This window comes from Plectropomus leopardus, chromosome 4, assembly GCF_008729295.1.
Source record: "Plectropomus leopardus isolate mb chromosome 4, YSFRI_Pleo_2.0, whole genome shotgun sequence".
NCBI classification, from domain to species: domain Eukaryota; kingdom Metazoa; phylum Chordata; class Actinopteri; order Perciformes; family Serranidae; genus Plectropomus; species Plectropomus leopardus.
Genome location: NC_056466.1, coordinates 21871965 through 21888071, shown reverse-complemented (window position 1 = coordinate 21888071; position 16107 = coordinate 21871965). Strand labels below are relative to the sequence as shown.

General features: G+C 41.9%; 2 protein-coding genes across 2 annotated transcripts in view; one reads left to right on the top strand and one right to left on the bottom strand.

Annotated features, from left to right (window-relative positions):
* Positions 1-212: 212 nt before the first annotated feature.
* notum1b (notum, palmitoleoyl-protein carboxylesterase b) lies at positions 213-9780 on the top strand. Its single transcript, XM_042485053.1, has 11 exons — positions 213-901; positions 2975-3027; positions 3122-3217; positions 3991-4051; positions 4528-4586; positions 5969-6071; positions 6246-6437; positions 6537-6634; positions 6745-6892; positions 6994-7041; positions 8325-9780. Exons 1-11 carry the CDS (start codon positions 540-542, stop codon positions 8644-8646), a joined length of 1542 nt encoding a protein of 513 aa, XP_042340987.1. The 5' UTR covers positions 213-539; the 3' UTR covers positions 8647-9780.
* Positions 9484-16107, bottom strand: part of tmc6b (transmembrane channel-like 6b) — a 20468-nt gene continuing 13844 nt past the window's right edge. The window contains exons 9-21 of the mRNA XM_042485052.1: positions 15231-15433; positions 14946-15090; positions 14615-14770; positions 13199-13377; positions 12998-13088; positions 12764-12861; positions 12570-12665; positions 12407-12482; positions 11743-11876; positions 10711-10887; positions 10411-10489; positions 10175-10261; positions 9484-10078 (exon numbers count right to left, since the gene is read on the bottom strand). Of these exons, the coding sequence (XP_042340986.1) occupies positions 10064-10078; positions 10175-10261; positions 10411-10489; positions 10711-10887; positions 11743-11876; positions 12407-12482; positions 12570-12665; positions 12764-12861; positions 12998-13088; positions 13199-13377; positions 14615-14770; positions 14946-15090; positions 15231-15433 (1536 nt within the window). The 3' untranslated portion in view covers positions 9484-10063. The remainder of the gene's footprint in view (positions 10079-10174; positions 10262-10410; positions 10490-10710; positions 10888-11742; positions 11877-12406; positions 12483-12569; positions 12666-12763; positions 12862-12997; positions 13089-13198; positions 13378-14614; positions 14771-14945; positions 15091-15230; positions 15434-16107) is intronic.

Genomic DNA, 16107 nt, shown 5'->3' with positions numbered 1-16107 from the left:
GCGTGTATGAGTGAACCGACTGAGGGGGCGTGCCAGGCATACGCGCGCTCTTGGTGTGAGACAGACGCCCCGCGAGGAGCATCAGCCAACGATAATAACGATTGGCTCGCGGGAGTGAGAAGCACGGGGCAGGGAGCAGGAAGGAGGGGGGCAGGGGGGACTTCAAATAAAATACCTCTTCGTCCGCAGCTCACGAGGACCTGAAACAGGAGTCAGCAAGTCGTCAGTGAGACTGGGCTGATTTCAGGGACTTCCACGCGCGTAATGACGCTTTTACTGCCTCCTCGCGATTTTAGGACTAAAATGATGCGAGGACTGCACGTGCATTTGATGTGAATTTTACACCAGCTCTCCATCTCTATAGACACCATGGAGAACCACGACCTGCATTCACTCTGCGCATCTCCAAAGAGCGAAAACTTTCAAGAGGTGTCTGCGCGTTTTCAAAGAACTTCTAACTTCTCTAACCACTCTTAGGACATGCTGCGTTTTATTGAAGTCGCTTATAACTGAGAGACGTTTTCTAGTAACAATTAGACATGCAGAGTCGTGGTGTGGTGAGAAGTTGGGCCGGTGTGTCCGCGGTGCGCTCCTGCTTGCTATTGCTCTTCATCCACATGAGCGCACCGTTGGAGGCGCGGAGAGTCCACGGCGGCCGGGCGCAAAGTCGGCGGGTGCAGCAGCAGCAGCAGCCTCCGGTGCAGAGGGAGCGGGTGGAAGGAACAGAGAGTTTCCCGTTAGACTTTACAGCCGTGGAGGGCAACATGGACAACTTCATGGTGCAGATAAAGAACTTGGCGCAGTCACTGTACCCGTGCTCTGCGCAGAAGCTGGACCAGGACATGAAGTTGCACTTTTTGAAGAATGTTTCAGTGACTTGTAATGATGGGTCAGCAGCAGGGTGAGTGAGTGCATGCATGAAGCGCATTTGTCAAGAATTTATAGGCTGTCACTTAAAAGACCTGCCAGCTTTTACAGATTTTTGGTTAAAGGAATTAAAGCGCAGAAACTACGTCGCGCTATGCCTCACCAAACATCCAATTTGTGTTATGTGGCGGGTTAGGTCTCCGTCCTTCAGTCCCCTATCACTCCGGATGTGACCAAAATGGATCAAAGGACCAGATCAGAGAGAAGGCAGTGCGCGCTGCCGCTTAACACTATACGCGAGAGGGAGAGAGAGTCCATGCGCGCACACGACAGCGAGGCAATGCTTTGTATACCTGCAGATTTTACTTTAATCAGATGAAGTTGTTGAGTCTCGTATTTACAATATCAAACTAGACTGATAACAACCAATGGTAGTTTTTTTTTTTTTTTTTGCTGTAACAGCTGTCCAACTTTTCTGCAGCGTAAGAAATAGAAAAATAATGGACTTGCAGATTTCAGAGGGGCGCATGGGACACGTACCCTCTATATTTAGAGCATGTGCATTTGTCTCATACAATAAAAACACAGAAATAAGCAGTAATTGTCTTAAAATTTGGCCAAAATTTCGGATATTTATACCATGAACTGATGTAGAAAATGCACAAATTTGTGCGTAAAATTTCACCAAAGATGCAGGAAAATATTATGAAAATTCTCAAAACTTTATGCTGAACAACCAACCCTAACCCTGCTTTTTATCTGTGCCTCCTTCAATTTTGAAAACAAATCCACACCCTTGTTAACTTGAATGAGTCCTAATGATTTGCATATTAACCAATCAGACGGACTTGCAGTCTTGGTTAAAACATATTTACTAATATCACTGTTTGGCAAGGCAAGTTTATTTATAAAGCACCATTCAAACATAAGGCAGTTCTGGGCATAGTAATATATTTACTATGTTAAGAAAACATTAAAATTGCACTTAAAAAACAATGAATATGTACATTTAGAAGAAGAAAAAATCATTTAAGGACAATAAAACAAGTAAACAGTTGTAGATAACAGACACAGTTATACTATCGTAACACCACAGTGAACAACAGTGTTTTAAGCGCTGATTAAGTTCACAGTTTTAGCAAGCCTCAGGTATTTAGTGAACCCACGAGGTGTCACAGTTAAACCGCAGCTTTGACCGATATATGACTAAATCACCATTTATAGGCTGTTACTCTCAGCAGCTACTGAACAAGTGAGAAGTACCTCGAAATAAACACGTTTATCTTCAGAAGTAATAACACACATGCCTCATCTGCCATGCCCCCACAGATCACTGCAAAATCCCCATTCTAGTAATATTGCTCCCAAAAAAGTTAGGGGATCATGTTCCCAAGAGGCCCATGTAGGCTACTGTGCCAAATTATCCCACAGTCACTGGCACTCACTGCCGTACTTTTTCTTTTAAGAGGAAGGGATTTAGTACAATCTGAAAGATCTAAAAAGATGCAAAGATTTATTGCATCTATGTGGAATAATTCTCAGTACTTTAGATGTTATGGACAGAGAGGATCACGTGTGCATTGTGCATGAAGATTCATGACTCCTGTTTCATTAACAAGCGAGGCAGTGCAGGGAACAGTTTTTAGAGTACAACTAACATGACTTTTAAAAATAAATCCAGATGACTTTATCATTTTTTGACCTACCATACATAAGACAGACATTTTTGTCAGATTTGAACCGAACTAAGTCACCAAAAAAATAAAACACTGTAGCTGTGTGAATAAGTGACCTTTACATATGCCACCCAGGCTGTCAGGCCTCCGTGAGTGTGTGTGTGTGTGTGTGTGTGTGTGTGTGTGCTTCCAACAGCTCAATGAGTTTCCTCTACTCATATTTATCTTTTACATAACTGTTTTGGGTTGTTAAAGCCACCAAACAGACTCCTGCTGAGAGTCTCAGCGGTGCGATCAGAGCCAAATCTTTCATGTCAGGATCAAAGGTAGCATCTCTACCGTCTGTAGCGCTTGGGTTGTGTATGTATGCATCTCTGTGTGCCTGCATGCTTGAAACATCCACACTGATTTGTTTTGGCGTTCTCGTGCAGGTACTACATCAAGGAGTCTAAAGGCAGCAAGAGGTGGCTGCTGTTCTTAGAAGGTGAGGATGAACCTAATGCAGATGTCGAGCTCATTACAGCAAAACACAACTCAGTTAACAAGTGTGTGTGTGTGTCTGTGTGTGTGTTGTTCAGGTGGATGGTACTGCTTCAACAGACAGACCTGTGACAGCAGGTATGAGACGATGAGGAGACTGATGAGCTCCACCAAGTGGCCACAAACCAGAACAGGTAATAAAGCACATTTCATGCATAGTGCTGCACGATCAATGCAATCCGTATCTGATGCACAGACATATAAATATATGAAAGCATTAAGTGCAGTTCTGCAAACTCTCTGCACAGCCGCACGGAGCTTTTGCATCCCCCAGCTGGAAAAAAAGCGTTCCCTGAATGAAGTAGATTCATAGACATGTTTGTGTTTCCTCTTTGGCTGAGTTTGCGTTAATCTTTGAAAGTCAAACTCTCTGGTTCTTTCCCCGCAGCCATCAGGGGACTCCTTGTTTGTTTATGACTCTCTCCCCACCACCCTCTGTGTGTACACTGTACACTGGTGGCCAGTGCAGCAGCCACAGAGCTCTTCAATGCCTTCATGTAATTGCTGACCAAAGCAGGGAAAGTTAATGACCTATTGACCGCAGGGAAAACACACACACACACACACATACAGTAAACACACACCGCAGCATACGTCAAAACACACAGCTATACATCGAGGCTTTGGCATTTTGACAAGTAGCGTAAAAGATTTTAACCTCTCTTTCTTTTCTTTTGATGAGAAGATGATTTTTTGGCGGCTTTTAGCCTTTCATGGACAGAACAGTAGAGGCGTGAAAGAGGGGGAGAGAGGAGATGACACGCAGCACAGGGCCGAGGCCGGAATCAAACCCACGGCTGCTGCAGCAAGGACTTTGTATATGGGACTGAAGCTTTTTGACTCTATGATGAGGATACTTGTTAAGAAAGTGAAGTAAATGTTGGATCTTATCTTCTTTATGTCACAGGAACAGGAATCCTGTCTCCTCAGCCGGAGGAAAACCCTCACTGGTGGAACGCCAACATGGTGTAAGAACTCGTCTCTCCCTGTCTTTAAAGTAGATGTTTGTGTCAATACATTATTATTTTTATTTTTTTTACATTACTGGTGCTTTGTGGTGTTTCTTTTCCAATTTGTGAGCTCTGAGATCTCTGTGGACGGTTGTGAAATACTTACACGTGAATGCAATAATATTTTTAACAATCTGAAGGCTGCTATTGAACAAGTGCCTTTACTTTTAGTTGTGCGGTAGCACCTGTTTGCACTGAATGAAGTTAAAGGGAGAGTGTGAATTTTAGTGGGGTTGTATAATGTACTTTTCCATAGCCAGTGTATTAAATAAAGTATATGGCGTTCAGTCCACCGTCCCACAGCCACGCTGACTTTTATTTGTACAGCTGGCTTATCTGTCAGCTTTCAGCAAACTGGCTCAAATAAAAGCTGCTCTGACTTTAAATTTGATTCCAAATAATTGTCAGTGTTGCTCTCTCTCTCTTTCCTGTAGCTTTATCCCGTACTGCTCCAGTGATGTGTGGAGCGGAGCCTCACCGAAGACAGATCACAGTAAGACACAATAAATCAGTTGACTCGCATTGTGAGCTTGTAGTTCTGGCTGAGGGTGTTTAAAGAAAGAGTTATTGATGTTTTTGCTATTTAAAGACAGAGAAAAGGAGAAGCAGATCAGAGGCTACAGACACAGAGACCTTATGATCTGGGAGCTCATTGTTTCGTTCAGTTTTCTGCTTTTTCTCTCAATTCAGTTGCACAGTTTTGAAATGCCTCTGTAACTTCCAACATGTCTGACTCATTGAAAAACCTCATTATATTGTGTTCAGCCCTGACAGGTTTATGAATAACATAACTTAAAAGCAGTGCAGGTGTCCCAGTCTCTGAGCTCTAACAATGACATCTTATTGCATCCATTAAATCTCCTGAATTTTTCCATTAAATTAAGATCAATTATTACATTCAATATGCCACTGCTTAAAAGAAAAAAGTAGCTGAGTGTGAAGTTGAGTAAGATTTGATGTAATCAGTCAGGTGCCATTGAGACTTTAGATAAATGTGCGGGCTTTCCACATCAAAGGAATACTTCGGCCACAAAATGACTTTCTCACACGCATCCACAATTAACGAAGAGTTTTAAAAGGGCGAGATTTCTTGATGAATTGGGCTGCGTTTAAAAGTCAGTTTAAAAACTCACACGCAGCTTGTGCAGTGTAATCCAAGTCTCATTCATCCAGCTGTATAACTCAGCACGTCCCAAACACATGCTTTTTCTCTAAAACCTTACTATCTATAATGTCTGCATGAATAGTCTCACACGAGTTAACGCGCCTTTAAGAGCATTTGCTTGCACATGCAGCGTTTAAACACATGCCCTCGCACAGGTGCTGTGTCGTATGCGGAAGTGTTTCTAACAGTAAGGTTTTAATGAAAATGCATTAGTTTGGGAAGTACTGAGCAAACAGCTGGTTAAATAAGACTTGGATTATACTACACTAGTTGAGTGAGAGCAGGGTTGGAATATACTTTTTTTTCTGCTTGGCACTACGCTACCTTCCAACTCTGGAGATTTTGTAAACAGATGTTTTGAAATAGTTTTGCCATTATTAAACTCTACCTCCATTTACTTCTTACTTAGATACTTTGTTAACCGTGGAGGCGTGCAAGAAAAACAAATTCATTGTTAAACTGTGTGATTAGTGATGTAATACTTAAATAATTGTAAAGTAAGCACATAAAAAGGTAATAACTGCCTAAAAAACATGACTCGCCACCTGCTTAAATATACCCATTTTAAAAAATGAATAAACCTTTAACATTTAAAGTGTAAACTACCTTTCACATTTAATTCTCTGTAATACTGATGTAGCGTTAGTCGTGGAAGTGAGAAGTGTGTCACTTGGCTCTGTGTCAGTAAACAAAAATATCTGTGTTCTCAGGTGACTATGCGTTCATGGGATCTCTTATCATTAAGGAGGTGGTGAATGAGCTGCTGACTAAAGGACTGGAAAACGCCAAGGTTCTGCTCTTGGCAGGAAGCAGGTCAGTTTAGTGTGTGTGTGTGTGTGTGTGTGTGTGTGTGTGTGTGTGTGTGTGTGTGTGTGTGTGTGTGTGTGTGTGTGTGTGTGTGTGTGTGTGTGTGTGCGTGCGTGTGCGTGTGCGCGCGCGCTTACCAAAGATAGATTCACCCTCTGACGCCACTCCTCCTGTCACCAGTGCTGGCGGTACAGGTGTCCTGCTGAATGTGGACCAGGTTGCAGAGCAGCTGGCATCGCAGGGCCACGGAGGAGTGCAGGTCAGAGGCCTGGCTGATTCTGGATGGTTCCTGGACAACAAACAGTACAAATTCACAGACTGCCTAGACACCATCAGCTGTGCCCCCACCGAGGCCATAAAAAGAGGCATCAGGTAGGACAGGTGGAAAGCAGAATGATGGTCTTAAAGGACACAGTGACAGATTAATGGGGGGTTAAGGGACACAGATTTTGATACTTCGCTGTTGTGCAGGTACTGGGGCGGTTTGGTGCCAGAGAGCTGCAGACAGGCTCATGTTGGAGAGGAGTGGAACTGTTTCTTTGGATATAAAGTCTTCCCAACGTTAAAAAGTGAGTCACAAAACACCCGGAGCTCCTTCATGACGCTGATGATAAAGACGGAGTCTGGTGTGTCCCTCAGAGTGTGACCTACAGTGCAGTGTGTCCTCTGTCTCATACAGGGCCGGTGTTCGTGGTGCAGTGGCTGTTTGATGAGGCTCAGCTGACGGTCGACAACATCCACCTGACCGGACAGCCTGTCCACGAGGGCCAGTGGAGGTACATTCAGAACCTGGGACAGGAGCTGAGGAGCACGCTGCATGATGTACCGTAAGTCTGACATACACACACATACACACAAACAAACATACAAGATGCTGTAAAAAAAAGAGTGTTTGGTTGACTGTGTGATTCCGTGTTTTAAAATGCAGGGCGATGTTCGCTCCGGCCTGTCTGTCACATGAACTCATTACTAGAACGTAAGTAAATGAACCTTTTTACCACATTAATAATTATAGTAATAATGTGTGCTATCAGTTACTTCAACCTTTGCGCTATTGTAATCCTATACTTTACAACTACTCATAAAAAATATAAACTAGATCTACTGCCAAGCGGTTGTATGCCTCCACGCGATGGGTCGACCGATGTGGTTTTTCAGGGTCGATACGATTATTAGTACTTAATGAGACCGATAACTGATATTTAAACCCGATATGCATTTACAATAAAAATGAAAATATATGTCAACGTACAGAATTTGGAATATAACTGAAACCTTTAACATCATATACAGCAAGTTCCCTGCAACTTTGTTATGTAAAGTTCAGTGAAAATTTAAAATGGATGAATAGGAATAGCTCCCTGAGGTTTTACAAAGTAAAAGTTTCTCCCATGCTGACACTTTCTTTGCATGTATTGCAGACTGCCTTCCCTGGTGCTGGTTGAGTGTAATATGCATTTTTCATTTCAGATAATTTCAATTAATTTTATCTGCGATCATTAAAATAAAACTCCAATACAGATTATTGGCCCTGATAATCAGCCAGGCCGATAATCAGTCGACCCCCGCTCCGCACACCAGTAAAGTTACAGTTTACATTCATGTCTGTGAAAACACGGATGCTTCACACACATCTTCCCCCAGCAGGACAGAGGATCAATACAATCAGCACATCTTCAAGGTGGGAAGCTAAAGTTCTTGAGTTAAGACCAAAAGTATGTTTTGTGACCTTGACCTTTGACTTCGACCATCATATTCTAATCAGTTCATTCTTAAGTCTAAGTGGATATTTGTGCCAAATTTGAGGAAACTCCTTCAAAGCCGTCTTCAGATATTGTATTCATGAAGCTGAGACGGAGGTCACGTTGGCCGTGACCTTTCAATACAAAATTCTACTATTCTCATCATTATGTCCAAGTGAATGTTTGTGTCAGATATGAACAAATTTCCTTGAGGCGTTCTTGAGATATTGCGTCCACAAGAATGTGCCGGCCAGACAACCAGAAAACATAATGCCTCCCGCCTCCGGCCTCAGCTATTGCCAGCGCGGAGGCATTAAAAAAAACGACAGACAGGAAAGTCTGCTTTTGGCAGAATTCAGTACACAACAAGGCTGTTTAACACACTGATGAAAACATCCTGAAACACATATTAATCCTCAAGACAGTGCCCATAACCATGGTCACGACGGTTGTGTGTACACAGATTGTACATTTTAAAGTGTACGATTCCTCACTATGTGTCTTCCTGTCCCCGCAGCTACTGGATGGACATTCAGGTGAAAGGCACGTCCCTCCCCCGAGCCCTCCACTGCTGGGACCGCAGCCTCCAAGACAACCACCAAATCAACAGCAGCAACCACAATCAGCAAAAGCCCCGGGGCTGCCCTCTGCATTTGATTGACAGCTGCCCGTGGCCTCACTGTAACCCCTCTTGCCCGACTATTCGGGACCAGCTGACGGGGCAGGAGATGAGCGTGATCCAGTTCCTTAAGCACATGGGCTTCGACGTGCAGAAGATGGCCCAGCAGCAGGGGATGGACCCCAGGAAGCTACTGGGCATGCTCAATAACGGCAGCTGAGTTGCTGTTTGTTAAAAGCGCAGCAATGTTATTCTGGCGTCTGTAAACCGTTCTGCGAAGATAAGAACGTCAATGGAAGACAACGGGAACATAAAAAAAGAACTCTTAAAGAGAAAACTGTCAATATTTCCAAACATTGTCTTCCATCAACAACAAACAAGACTTTTGAAAAACTGAAAAACTCAAAGTGCCTGATGGGTCAATTACAATCCAACCAGAATGTTTGAGCTGTTTAAAGACAACACATGGGATCACTTGTTTTAACATATAGACAGATATATACTGTAGACGTGCTATTATTGTGAGGTGTACACAAATACAATGAGAGCTGGGTACAGTGTGAGAGTGTATATATAACGTACCGTACAATATGTGTGAGTTGAGACAGTCATGGCGGTCATCTTAATAGATTTGATGGGAAAGCGCTGGATTGGAAACACCTCCCAGTTAGTTTTGTGGGGACTCGGTGCTCTCTTCTGTCAACTCCAACTATCACATTCAGATATCTATCTACGGTGCTGCTGTTTCTACCATCCACCAAATATGCTGCTTTTTCTCATTTTGGAAAATAATAATTTAATGGTTAATATTTACTAATAAAGGTACAAAGATTGAGATTATTATGTTGTTCTTCAGGGTACTTAAAAGTGTTTGTATATTTATTTTTCTACAGGAAATGTCTTTACGCTTAGCTACAGTGCCCATACATTTTACTTTTTTATTTGCATGTTAGTAAAAAAAAAAAATGCTATACTATAAGTAACTTTAAGTACTATGTGTTAAGTCTGTAATATTTTTTGTGTACCTTATGTAAACACTAATCAATACAAATACATGTTGATGTGATAAAAACATAATTTAATGACTACAGTATGACAGTTATCACCCTAAAAGGAGAAACTTGATATAAAATGGAATCCAGTTACATACTCACACCCACAACATCCAACATTTACCTACAACATACACACTGATAAAATTATTTTAAAAAACATTAAAAGCATTTAAGAAACATTGTAGACTACATACAGTTTTTTTTGCACCGGAATTAAGAATAAAAACGATTTCTTCACAGTTGATATGAAAGTGCTTTTACGAGGGATGACTGAAATCCGTGTGAACTGATCTATGTCAGCTATAAGATTTCTCAGTTTAAACTCACCGTCTGCAACATTTAATTTCAGGCATTTCATCTATAAACAGCACTGTATAAAGCAGCTGATATTTCCACTTGGTTTGTTTTGCCTCTCTACAAATGCTCCAGGTATTAAAATCCAGGCCAAATTTAAAATGCATGATACATTTCAATTTGGTCGTATATACAGTTGTCCTTCTCTGTGATTATTCCAGTTATATCTGCGCTGATTTACGATTTCTCCAGACCTCAGTGCTCAGAGAACTGACGAGGCTTGGGATCTCAACAGCTGGAGTCCTAGAGAGAAAAAAACCCACGGAAGGTTAGAAAAAAAACTGTTAAATATTCAGACAAAAACAGCTGTAGTGAAGTGTCAGAGCAGCAAAGACCAACCTGACTTTTGAGCCTTCGTGCGGGCGTTCGTTTTTGCTCGTGGATTGACTGGAGGCGAGTGATCAGAAACTTCTTATCCTCTCCCTCCTGAGAAGAGAGGAGGATGAACCAGATTCATCAAAGTGCAGGAAATATAAACATAGGAAAACATTTGGTTTATTTTTAGCAGCTTTGCAACATTTTTCAATAATTACACAGATAGAGACACATATACATATATGAAGGTGATGTCTTACGTTTTCTATCTGCTCCTGGAGTAAATTGATGATCTTCCTTTGACCGTCCACCACCTGACTGTGGAAGTAGATGACAATCCTGAAAGAGAGAAACAACAGCGCATCAGATCAACACAACCAGCAATTCATGAGACAACAACTTCCTCAATAATAATGCAGAGTGACAGTATACTGCCTCTGATCTACTGTAACACTGGACCACCCTGCTGCAGCGGTCTGTGTGTGTGTGTGTGTGTGTGTGTGTGTGTGTGTGTGTGCATGTGTATGTGTGTGTGTGTGTGTGTGTGTGTGTGTACGTACAGGAAGATGCCTGCTCCCACAAACAGGAAGAAAGGGTTTTCCACCAGGTAGGAGTGAGCTCTGGCCAGCACAGACAGGTTGGGATTATCTCTTTCCAGTTCTTCCACCCACAGCTTCCCCGCCTGGAACATCGTTTTGAGCTCACGAAACGGACCGCACGCTGTGGAGGGCGTGATGCTGGGACAGGAGACAGATGTTGAGACTATGTGTCACACAGCAGGAATATTCATTTATTTGATAAACAGTTTAACCCCTGCTCTAAATCACTACAAAAACTGTATTTAACCTCAAGAAACCATAGCGACACAGTGCTTTCCACTGTGTTACCACTTCACTCTCACATGTTAATAAGATATGACCATAGGCTAAAATGACATCAAGCATGTCATTTGCCATATCAGAAGTGTATTTTTACACTCTGACCTGTCCTATCACACAAAATGATGCACTGGGCCTCATCCATTATTTTTACATAGCTGGACACCTCCTTATGTATCATCATTTACAGTAGTAAAGTATTTCTTATTGGTACTTTCTTAGTGGGACAGCAGTGTGTCTCTGCACAATATGTGTGTCATGTAAGGTAACTTAGTTTCCAAACTTAAATGAGAAAATGGTTATTTGTTATTTGGAGGGATTAACAGTAGATGGAGGGTAAATGGACCTGCACTTGTATAACGTCTTCTATAAGTCTTTGTACCATTCAAAGCGCTTTCACGCTACGTCTCACATTCACCCATTCACACACATACTTATACACTGGTGGCCGAAGGTGCATTACAAGGTGCCTGCTTCTGAGTAATTCTCATGCATTCACACACTGATGTTACCAGCCATTGGGAGCAATTTGGAGTTCAGTATCTTGATCAAGGATACGTCAATTTGTGGACTGCAGGAGCCAGGGATCAAACCGCCAATCTCCAGATTAGTGAACAACCTGCTCTACCTTCTGAGCCACAGCCACCCACAGCAGAAAAATGTTTCCTTTGTGTGTGTGTGTGTGTGTGTGTGTGTGTGTGTGTGTGTGTGTACCTCCACATGGTGTATGTGACACACACAGAGGCACCAAGGAAGGAGGGGAAGCAGAGGAGAGTTATGAAGATGGTGGTCATCTGGCTGACTCTGTATGGCCTTCTGGGGGCCTGACAGTTCATCATCACGCTGCCCTGTGTGGAGAGAAAACACAGACCAGGGTCAAAGGTCATTGCCTCCATAGCAACTGTCAGAAGCTCGACAACAACACGGACAAATCTGACAAGACAAGGGGTACATTGAGAATGAGATTTTTGTGTCAACTGTTTCCAAGGTCACAAATTAGCTTCCGTGCTCAAGATTGAATGGCAAATAGCAAAATAACAGCATTTCGCAGACATGGTTACATAAAAAGATACTATACAGTTCAACCAGGATACACATATTACACACAGTATGCAACGCTTACTGTATGGTTACAATACTGACAAAGTTTACACACAGTCTGCAAGGATGCAAATAGATCTGAAGAATAGATAAATCTGAAGCTTTCTGAAAGCAGACCACTACAAAGGATAATTTCAACCATAGCATTGAAAAAGAACAGGGAAAATTAAAGGAGCTGTTCTTGTAAAATTGACTGTCCAAATATTTTCTTAATATTTTTAGCTGGTTTAAAGCCTTGACTTTGAGCATTTCATTTTCCACATTTTCATTCAAGTACCTTTTTAATGTAGAAGAGCAGCAAGAGTTTGAGAATCTGCACTGCAGGCAGGAGAGGAGTGAAGAGAACGCCCAACCTGAAAAACACAAAGTTCACTATCACCACACAGAAAGTGACTTCACTGAGTGTGACTATGTGAACATCTCAACAGTGAGTTCAGTACCAGGCCAAAGTCTGTCCATAGATCAGTTCAAGGACGTTCCTGGCAATATCAAACACTGGTTTCCTCCTCCTCTTCAGCACTTTCTCAGAGAACAACCTGCAGACATCAGGAGGACTTAAGTTTATAGGCTCACATGTTTTACGTGAGTAATGAACTTTATGCACGCTCTGCTACAAATAAAGCAAAAATATAACCTCCAAAGGAACTCTCCAAACAAGGTGTCCAGTAGAGTGAAGATGAATTCCATAAGTAGGAAACGATAAAGCTCCTGGCCAACAAAACTCTCCCAGCACTGGAGACAAGGTTTTTGAAAAAGAAGGGAGTCAGCCATTTAAAAAATGCCACACTGAGCAACATAAACTCAAATAATCAATATTATTGACATAGCTGTGACGAAAAAAGGTTTCTGCTCTGGTAGTTTATGTTACCTTCAGTCCAATACTTTGAGGGTCAGAAGCCACCCGATGCAGCCAGTGGTAGCACAGGACTCCAAGAACGCTGACTTTCAACATCAAGTTTCTAGAAACCCAGACAGCAAAAAAACATTTCATAAACTAAAACCATCAGTTCTGCATTTTCTAAAACTCTGACTTCTGAGAACTTGCAACATGCCGTTCATCTGTGCGCACCTGCTGATGGCGACATATGTGCGTACAGATGGTGAGTCATAGTCCTCCATCCAGGCTGCGAGGTTGAACAGGCCGGGCAGCAGCAGGTTGATGAGGGAGACCACCACAGGGAGAGCCAGCAGGCTGGCCTCGTTCAACAAGGGGTTCTTGATGGTGCGACGAGAGCTTTGCTGGAGGTTCTGTTAGGGAGAGAGAGAGGACAAGAAGGTGATGATGTGCTCTTAAAATATTTCTGGACTTCTTGTAGGGCCAGGCAATGTGAATGTAGAGTTGACTATTGGGGCTTTCACAATTTTTTTACACAATGTTTTTATAAATAATCATCAGTAATATGGACATAATGACTAAAGGTAAATAGTAGAACAGCTACAACACTCTGGGAAGTTCAGAAAATGAACTGTGATGCAGCCTGTAAAACCAGGACAAGAAAACACAATATGATGATATCCAGAATCTAAGACTTTATCTTGTCCCATATCACAATATTAATATAATACTGATATATTGCCAAGCCCTAACATCTTAAATACTATTAATGAAGTCTGCCATGAGCTATCTGTTCGCATCTAATCTTGAATACTACTGGACTGACGAACCAAATATTTTGTGTGTCAAATTTATGACTGTATGCTCAAAGACTATGCATGGGTTACAGTGATTCCCAATTTTTGAAAAAGCCTGTTACACTGACTGTATACTGTCATTAACTGCTGACTCCTCTAACCTCTAAACAGGCCAGTAGGAGCCACAAGTGAGCAACAAAATCACTTAGCAAAAGGCATTTCCTACAACCTGCTGAGCTGAAAGCAAGATTGACCTTGTCCAGTCTCCACAGGTTTGCCTTCGTCTTGGCTTAAAAACTGACATCCATAGAAAACCTCAGTTTTCCCTCCCTAAAAGCCTGTCTACTCTGCTTACAAACTGATAATATAAAATGCATACCGTCTCCTTTCTTCTGTCACGCGCACACACTGGACCAACAGTCCCCCCTGCTCTGCCTGTCCCCCACCCACATTCCCCAGACACACCTAGCAGAGACGTGCACTTTACTGAGTGCACTTTTCACAGTTCTTCTACTTCTCATGACAACTTGCAGCACTGTTGTGAGCCTGCACGTCTTTACACTACCACAAGGGGTCACCAGCAAGTCTTATATAAAGTAGCTTTCAACTCAAGACAGTAGCAACAGATTTTTTTTATATAATGCATGTTGTTTGATATACAAAAGTATTACTGATTTGCTTGGGTGACAGTATGACCGAAGGTATGTGGCCACACTGTATGTATGCGTGACTGCTTTCAGAAACATAAAATTCTGTGTAAAAAAGAACAACAAATAAACCCTTAAGTCTGAGTATTCGTGGATAAAAAATGATACCCTTTCGGACTTTGTACCCTGAAACCATCCTGCCTCACCTGGTGCATGTGTTCAGAGAAGTAGTAAATACCAAGCACGCAGGCAACGGTGCTTGCTATGCAGATAGCCCATGCCAAGCCATGAACCATCAGTCTCCCCAGCTTCTGGCAGGCAGTGGTCTTGACCTGCTTATGAGTCACCTCTGCTAGCAGCTCCTGCAGATGGTGGAGGAAGGACAGAGAGTGAGTGACAGAGGGGGAATATAGAAGGAGAAACAGAGGGATAAAGAGGGTAAAGAACGTACTAGATCACCACATTCCTGTCTGCCAATTATGTGACAGAGATGGAGACAAAGAGCAGGAGGATGTGTTTGTGTGTGTTTAGATGTACCTTGAGCTGGGTGCAGATATTCTCAGACATGAGTCTGACAGAAGTTTTCTTAATGACCCTGAAGTCCCAGGAGCAGAGGACCTTCATGGCCAAAATACTGTGAGATTTGTCGATTCGGAAGCTCTGACCGAATGACTTTGACATGCTGTTGAGAAATTACAAATGAACATGCTCAGTGAGACATTATTACATTTAAAACCTGTTATATTCATATAGTTTGTGTTGAGATATACATTTTATCTTTTTTTTAAACAAACAAAAACCAAACAACAAATAACACTGTACCTATACACAAGAATGATACATGTGATGAAGAAAGCCACTCCTATTGTGAAGAAGTATGCAAGTGGCATTTTATACGACACACAGTCCAGCCTGGTTTGATTGGACAAAGAGACATTCTGTCCTCCACCATCATCCCCGCAGCTCCCACCCAGTGTGTAGTTGCAGTAGTATCCATAGTACATCACTGTGTCCGAGAAATAACCCTGAGACAAAAGGAGACAGAGAGACAGTCATATATGCAAAAACTTACATTTGCTTCAAATGTAGCTTTATTATATTTGGTTGGGGTCAAAGCTGCTTTGAATAATTTATTTGTGTCTGGATTGTTTTTTTCCCCAAAATTCTTGAAATTACATTTTCTCCTTCTACCTCATTGAAAGATCCAGAATCTGTGGTTATGCCTGTTTTCAGTATGGTTGGGCAATATAAAAAAAATAAAATATCACAATATTTATGACCAAATACCTAATCTGATAACTTTAGAAAATCACATCACTTTACTGTAATGCAACCTTTATATCAAGAAAAAGACACTTAAAATAGTATGTTGTCCAAAATCTAAAACAATATCAAGTCTCATGTCACAATATCAATAGAATATTGATAAATTGCCCTGCCACAATTTTTGGTTTCAAAAGTTTAACTGCTGGATACAAGCTGCCTCCTACTTCACTGAAATTTATTTTCAGCACTGCAGGTTTCATGTTTCCACATAACAGTTATATTATATATTGCATATTTAACCATAATTGGTTTCCACGCTAGTCGTAATGTCAAACAATCCTGTTACTACAGTTTCCAAACTGGATTTGGTGTCACAATCTTGTTTGTGCGTACACGTCTTAAACATGTAGAGAAACTTTGCCTGCTCAGCAGA

Bases quoted from the DNA above. Each gene is read 5' to 3' on its own strand.
- notum1b (XM_042485053.1), top strand. From the start codon at position 540: ATGCAGAGTCGTGGTGTGGTGAGAAGTTGGGCCGGTGTGTCCGCGGTG. The intron at 902-2,974 runs GTGAGTGAGTGC...GTTCTCGTGCAG, and splicing joins AATGATGGGTCAGCAGCAGG to GTACTACATCAAGGAGTCTA. The intron at 7,042-8,324 runs GTAAGTAAATGA...CTGTCCCCGCAG, and splicing joins CATGAACTCATTACTAGAAC to CTACTGGATGGACATTCAGG.